At 46.8% G+C, this 7,403-nt stretch overlaps 1 protein-coding gene across 2 annotated transcripts in view; it reads right to left on the bottom strand.

Annotated features, from left to right (window-relative positions):
* The window catches only part of pcdh12 (protocadherin 12), a 30,053-nt gene extending 25,778 nt beyond the window's left edge, over window positions 1-4,275 (bottom strand). The window contains exon 1 of one of the 2 annotated variants that reach the window (XM_061892155.1): window positions 1,169-4,275. In XM_061892155.1, coding sequence (XP_061748139.1) covers window positions 1,169-3,982 — 2,814 coding nt within the window. In that variant the 5' untranslated portion in view covers window positions 3,983-4,275. The remainder of the gene's footprint in view (window positions 1-1,168) is intronic. The other variant, XM_061892154.1, reaches the window with a different exon arrangement.
* Window positions 4,276-7,403: the final 3,128 nt, after the last annotated feature.

Raw genomic sequence — 7,403 nt, 5'->3', positions numbered from 1 at the left:
CGGCATAAGTCCAGTTTCCACGGTTCGTAATAAATAGGTTAGCGTTTTTTCAGAACTACCATTGCTGTTTGTTTCGCGTTCATTTCTGACATCCCACACCAGAAAATAGAGGTCGGGTCGCGGGGGCAGCAGCCTAAGCAGAGAAGCCCAGACGTCCAGCTCCTCCCAGGAAAACCCGAGGCGTTCCCAGTCCAGCCGGGAGACATAGTCTTCCCAAAGTGTCCTGGGTCTTCCCCGTAGCCTAAACACCTCCCTAGGGAGGCGTTCAGTTGGCATCCTGACCAGAGGCCCGAACCACCTCATGTATTATAATAATAATGGGCTAGATTTATATAGCACTTTTCTATCAACTAGATACCTTAGGCTAGGGGTCCCCAAACTTTTGGACTCGAATGGGAAAGAATTCCACTTTCAAAGCTTCAACAATTACTTTCCTCACTTCCCAAACGTTTATTATTGAGTGTTGTTCAAAGAAAAGGTGATGTAACACAGTGGTGAACATGCCCTTTCCCAACTACTTTGGCACGTGTTGCCGCCGTGAAATTCTAAGTTAATTATTATTTGCAAAAAAAAAAATTACGCCAGCGCCCCCCGCCACCCCAAAAAGGAATAAGCGGTAGGAAATGGATGGATGGATGGAGTTTGAACATCAAATATAGGATTTGCAAATCATTGTATTCCGTTTATATTTACATCGAACACAATTTCCCAATCCATATGGAAACGGGTTTTCTATATTTAGCGCAATGATGTCACATTATCTACGGGAAAATGCATTTTTAATCAATAGCTAGGAGACACCGAGAGTAACAAGCAGTATAAAATGAATTAGAAAGGACAGATTTAAAAAAATTTAAAACACAAAAATAAAATTTTAATATTTTAACTTGGGTCTTCCCGCAGGCCAGATTTTGGACGCTGGCGGGCAAGATCCGACCCGCGGGCCGTAGTTTGGGGACCCCTGCCTTAAGCGCTTACACTCACACGTTTCAACCATCTGTAGGCACAGCTGTTGTGGGGTAGACCGATACTGGGACACAACGTCAAGAGGCGGGGAGCGAACCTGGAACTCTCAAGTTTCTGGCGAGTGCTCTAACCAGCGATGATGTTTGCTATCACAAGTGAAGAGGTTTTACTTCGAATTAGCTTGTTGGACCACGGGACTCACCTGCACTTCCGGGGAGGCTGAGGAGAGCTCGATGGAGTCTGCGAACGCCGCCATGGACAGCCGTACCAGGTTCCGGAGCATCCGCCGGTGTTCTGCGTCGTACGGTTCTTGAGTCTCCGGAGCTTTCGGCCTCCTGAGAGTCGCCTGAGGCGTGGAGCTCGCGGTGTCGGCTTTCTCCCGCTTCAAGGTGCTGGAACGGGATGCCAGAGAGGATGAGGACTGGTTTCTGGCCTTCCGAAGAGTCCGATATGATGTCGCGGGCGTCAAAGTTTGTGAAGTGCCGTCCAGCTCAATGTTTCCGGGTTTTCGAAGTGTCCTGGTATGAGGGGCATCCCCTTCAAGGTGATTTTGGGAGCGGAAGCTGGAGTTGATCATTAAGGGCGTAAAATCAAAGTGTCTCTCAGGTTCTTGGTCCAGTGTCGTCGCCGGAGTCAGCGGTGTCGTCTCACTCTCGTTCAGAGGAGGACCCTCTTTGCGTTCCCTGATGACAGGAATGAGCTGAATGTCCGACTTCCTGATGTTCTTCTGCGGGCGTCGAGGATGGCGGGTGTACGTCGACTCGGCCTGCCTGCAGTTGTACGCCCGGTTCTCCCGTTTGTGGGGCCGACAGAATGTGGTGACAAGGGCGACGGCTAGAAGCAGCAGCAGACATGCCGCCCCCAGGCAGATGGCCATCATCACGGTGAAGCTGAGCCGTCCGCGGTTGCCAGGAGACGAGTTCTTCAAGTGGTCTTTGAGGTTGATGAAGGCCACTTCCAGTGTGGCCTTGGTGGTCAAGCTGGGGGTCCCCATGTCAGACACAGAAATGTGTATTTTGATGGTTTTCCCAATGAGCTCCGTGGCATTGGAAGTGTTCACAAACAGTCGGCCCGTGGTCTGGTCCAACCAGAAGAGCCCGTGTGGGTTTCCGCCATTGATGAAGAACTGGAGTCGTCCATTCAGTCCTGAATCAGAATCTTCAGCCTTTATTGTAGACACAAGAAATCCATCGAATCCATCTCGGACTGACTGTTCCATGGGAAAACCGCTCGATTCTTCCTCAGCGTCACTTTCTAGTTCGGTCACAATCTCCCCGTGGTCTGCATCCACTGGAACGCTTATGAAAGCCACACCCTCTTTGGGTCTGGGCTCCTTAATGACCGGGTAGTTGTCGTTCACATCCTGGAGGTCAATCTGCACCGTGGCCACGGTCCTATGAGGCGGATGGCCCTGGTCCACGGCTTCCACCAGGAATGAGTGGGAACGTGACTCTTCGTAGTCTAGAGGTTGAAGGACGTTGACTACGCCACTTGTGGGGTGGATGGAGAAGGTCTGAGTGGAGTTGGGAATGTAGTACAAGACTCTGCCACTCAGCTCCAAGTCGGCGTCATGCGCTTCTACTTTGAGTGCGCGATAGCCCGCTAGGTTGTTCTCCTCGAAGGAAGCTTTGAAGACGGAGGATGAAAAAACTGGCGCGTTGTCGTTCTCATCCAGTACATGAACAGGCAGGTGTTTGACGCAGGACAGCGGCGGATCTCCATAATCCTGCGCCAGAAGTGTGACGTTGTAGTCCATCACTTTCTCCCGATCCAGGGGACCAGCAGTTACGATCATGTAGTTTTCTCCGTGTACCTTTTTAAGGCGGAACGGGCCGGAACTCTGCGGCATGACTGCTGTCACTTTCCCGTTGTCTCCTGAATCCGCATCAGAAACCATGACCAGGGCAAGGAAGGTGTCCGGCGGGGCTCCTTCCAGCACGGTCGCAGCAGCCGAGTTGGGATGAGTCCAGGTCATGTGTATCCTGGGGGCGTTATCGTTAACGTCTGTTAGCTTGACATGGAGCATGAAGTGCGAAGGAATGGAGTTAGGTCCACGGTCTCGGGCTTGTACGATGACTTCGTGGGAGGACTGGGCCTCGTAATCCAAAGGGGCTCTGACACTCACAACCCCGCTCTGTGGATCCACATAGAACAGCCTCTGAACCTCAGGTTGCGTGTGCTTACTCAGCGAGTACTCCACCTCCCCGTTGGCACCTTGGTCCGGATCAGTGGCTTTAAGGTGGATGATGGTTGTCCCTCGGGCCGTGTTCTCAGGTATCTCCACGGTAGGGGTATTTTCCTCAAAAGTAGGACTATTATCATTTGAGTCCAGAATGCTAACATGGACTAAGGTAGTCCCAGACCTCGGAGGGTTCCCTTTGTCCCATGCCACCAGGATGAGGTCAAAGGATGCCTGCACTTCCCTGTCCAGTTCTTTGATCACCACCAGCTCCGCCTGTTTAGTCCCGCCCAGGGCAGTTGTCACATCCAGAGCAAAGTGTTGATTGACAGAAAGCGAGTAGGTCTGAAGACCGTTGGCGCCTGCGTCAAGATCCACCGCACATTCCAGCGGGATTCTCATTCGTAGGCTGGCCGTCTCTGAGATCTCCACTTCCTGTGCTGGACTGGCAAACCTGGGACTGTGGTCATTCAGGTCCATCACTTCCACGTGAACCCGCAGGCAGTTCACTGCGCCGCTTTTTTTGTAGAGAACACTGAAGGCCACCTGGCACAAATCGGAGCCACGACACAACTCCTCCCTGTCCAAACGTCCCTGGGTGGAGACAAGGCCATCTCGGGCGCTGACAGAAAAGGGAAGGGTTCTGCCGTGTTCCACGACCTGGAAGTCCTCTAGGGGACCCACCTGGTCCATCTGCCAAAGGTCGTCCACCAGGCGGCCGACCCGAGTTCCCACAGGCTGCTCCTCCCACATGCGGTACTGGACAGTTATGGACGAGGGCTCGGAGCCACGAGCCCCCCGGCTCAAATTCAGGACCACAATCAGAACCAGCAGCATGATGATGGACAAAGACCTACTGGATCAACATGTCCAAGAACCTTCCCGAGAGAGACAAACGATCTCCAGGTCACCCGAGGATGAGTCAAAGTGCTCCAACTAAGACCAAATCCTTTTGTTCCATCCAAAATCAAATCCAAGGTGATTTAGTCGTCCAAGTCCGGTCCGCTCAGAAGAAGACTTGAAGTAGAAAGTCTTCCATGTTCCTCCTCGATCATCTCACTCACTCCAGCAGCTGCGGACCAAAAAACTTCATCCTCCTCTCTGGCAACTTCGACTCCCACTGACCGACTCCCATGACCGCCTGCCGGCCAATCACAGCGCAGGGGGAGGGGCCTATGCTAATGAGGCCAAAACCAGCAGGAGGAAAATCCCTGCAGTCTGAGGAGGAAATGTGACACCTGACGCACAACATCTACACAACTACACAACTCCTGCTTTGGACGTGTCCGTGTGTCTTCTTGTCTCGGCTGATGTGTTGTGTGTGTAATTTGGTTTTGTGTTGTCCAGTGTTGTGTTGTGTTGTGTAGTATGCTGTTGTATAGTGTTGTAGGTGTTGTGTTGTGTTATGTTGTGGCTTAAGTTGCCTTGTGTATTCTGGTGTGTTGTAAAGTTTTTGTGTCAGTGTTGTGTAGTCGGATGTGTGATTTGGTGTTGTGTAATTTAGTGTTGTGTTAAATGCGTTGTGTTGTCTAGTGTTGTGTTAAGTTGTGTTGTGTAGTCTGGTGTTGTATTTAATGTGTTTTGTAATCTTGTGCTGTGTTGTGTTATGTTGTGTTGTTTTGGCTGACGCTGCCTTGTGTCGTCTGGTATGTTGTGTGTGTTGTGTAATTTGGGTTTTGTGTTGTGTTGTCTAGTGTTGTGTTGTCTAGTGTTGTGCTGTGTTGTGTAGCATGGTGTGTTGTAAAGTTTTTGTGTCAGTGTTGTGTTGTGTAGTCGGATGGTATGGTATTGTGTTGTGTAATTTAGTGTAATTTAGTGTTGTGTTGAATGTGTGTGTCGTCTGGTGTTATGTTGTGTGTGTTGTGTAATTTGGGTTTGTGTTGTATTATCTAGTGTTGTGCTGTGTTGTGTAGTATGGTGTTGTATGTGTTGTGTTATGTTGTGGCTGAAGTTGCCTTGTGTATTCTGGTGTGTTGTAAAGTTTTTGTGTCTGTGTTGTGTTGTGTAGTCGGATGTGAAATTTGGTGTTGTGTTGTGTGATTTGGTATTGTGTTGTGTAATTTAGTGTTGTGTTGAATGTGTTGTGTTGTCCAGTGTTGTGTTAAGTTAAGTTGTGTTGTGTAGTCTGGTGTTGTATTGAATGGGTTTCGTAATCTTGTGCTGTGTTGTGTTATGTTGTGTTGTTTTGGCTGACGCTGCCTTGTGTCGTCTGGTATGTTGTGTGTGTTGTGTAATTTGGTTTTGTGTAGTGTTGTGCTGTGTTGTGTAATATGGTGTGTTGTAAAGTTTTTGTGTCAGTGTTGTGTTGTGTAGTCGGATGTGTGGTTTGGTATTGTGTTGTGTAATTTAGTGTAATTTAGTGTTGTGTTGAATGTGTGTGTCGTCTGGTGTTATGTTGTGTGTGTTGTGTAATTTGGGTTTGTGTTGTGTTGTCTAGTGTTGTGCTGTGTTGTGTAGTATGGTGTTGTATGTGTTGTGTTATGTTGTGGCTTAAGTTGCCTTGTGTATTCTGGTGTGTTGTAAAGTTTTTGTGTCACTGCTGTGTAGTCGGATGTTTGGTTTGGTGTTGTGTTGTGTTGTGTGATTTGGTATTGTGTTGTGTAATTTAGTGTTGTGTTGAATGTGTTGTGTTGTCTATTGTTGTGTTATGTTGTGTTGTGTAGTATCTAATGTGTTTTGTTATCTTGTGCTGTGTTGTGTTATGTTGTGTTATTTTGGCTGACGCTGCCTTGTGTCGTCTGGTATGTTGTGTGTGTTGTGTAATTTGGTTTTGTGTTGTGTTGTCTAGTGTTGTACTGTGTTGTGTAGTATGGTGTTGTATGTGTGGTGTTATGTTGTGGCTGAAGTTGCCTTGTGTATTCTGGTGTGTTGTAAAGTTTTTGTGTCTGTGTTGTGTTGTGTAGTCGGATGTGAGGTTTGGTGTTGTGTTGTGTGATTTGGTATTGTGTTGTGTAATTTAGTGTTGTGTTGAATGTGTTGTGTTGTCTAGTGTTGTGTTATGTTGTGTTGTTTTGGCTGATGCTGCCTTGTGTCGTCTGGTATTATGTTGTGAAATGTTGTGTCAGCAAGTGTTAGTGTTAGTTGTGTGTTGTGTAGTCTGGTGTGTGGTTAAGTGTTGTGTTGTGTTGTGCTGTTTTGGCTGAAGTTGCCTTGTGTAATCTGGTGTGTTGTAAAATATTTTGTGTCAGTATTTTGTTGTGAAGTTTGATGTGTAATTTGGTGTTGTGTTGTGTGATTTTCTATTGTGTTGTGTTATTTGGTGTTGTTCATGTTGTTTAGTATTAAGTTATGTTGTGTTGTGTAGTCTGGTGTTGTGTTGAATATGTTGTGTTGTGTTAAGTTATGTTGTGTAGTGTCGTCTGGTGTTATGTTGTGAAATGTTGTGTCAGCAAGTGTTAGTGTTAGTTGTGTGTTGTGTAGTCTGATATGTGGTTTAGTGTTGTGTTGTGTTGTTTTGGTTGAAGTTGCATTGTGTAATCTGGTGTGTTGTAAAGTTTTTGTGTCAGTATTGTGTTGTTAAGTCTGATGTGCAATTTGGTGTTGTGTTGTGTGATTTGCTATTGTGTTGTGTTATTTGGTGTTGTTCAGGTTGTTTAGTATTAAGTTATGTTGTGTTGTGTTGTGTAGTCTGGTGTTGTGTTGAATGTGTTGTGTTGCTTTGTTTTGGCTGACGTTGCTGTGTCGTCTGGTGTTATGTTGTGATGTTTTGTTGCGTGGTGTTGTGTTCTGTAGTCCAGTGTAGTGTTGTGTTGCATGAGTTCTGTTGTGTTGTCTAGAATTGTGCTGTGTTCTATGGTGTTGTGTCGTGTAGTCTTGGCGCTGTGTTGTGTTGTGTTGTTTTAGCTGATGTTGCCTTGTGTAATCTGGAGTTGTGTTGTGTAGTCTGAAGTTTTGATGTGAGGGCTGGTCTAATGTTGTGTTGTGTTGTGTCATGTAGTTTGGTGTTTTATTTGGTATTGTGTTGTGTAGTGTGGTGTTGTGTAGTGTTGTAGTGTCATGTAGTTTGGTGTTTTATTTGGTATTGTGTAGTGTTGTGTAGTGTAGTGTGGTGTTGTGTAGTGTTGTAGTGTCATGTAGTTTGGTGTTTTATTTGGTATTGTGTAGTGTTGTGTAGTGTGGTGTTGTGTAGTGTGATGTAGTTTGGTGTTTTTTATGTAGTGTTGTGTAGTGTAGTGTAGTGTGATGTAGTTTGGTGTTTTTTATGTAGTGTTGTGTAGTGTAGTGTGATGTAGTTTGGTGTTTTTTATGTAGTGTTGTG

Source organism: Nerophis ophidion, linkage group LG29 (assembly GCF_033978795.1).
Source record: "Nerophis ophidion isolate RoL-2023_Sa linkage group LG29, RoL_Noph_v1.0, whole genome shotgun sequence".
NCBI classification, from domain to species: Eukaryota; Metazoa; Chordata; class Actinopteri; order Syngnathiformes; family Syngnathidae; genus Nerophis; species Nerophis ophidion.
Note: the sequence above shows the minus strand (reverse complement) of the source record. Positions and strands in the feature narration are given on the sequence as shown.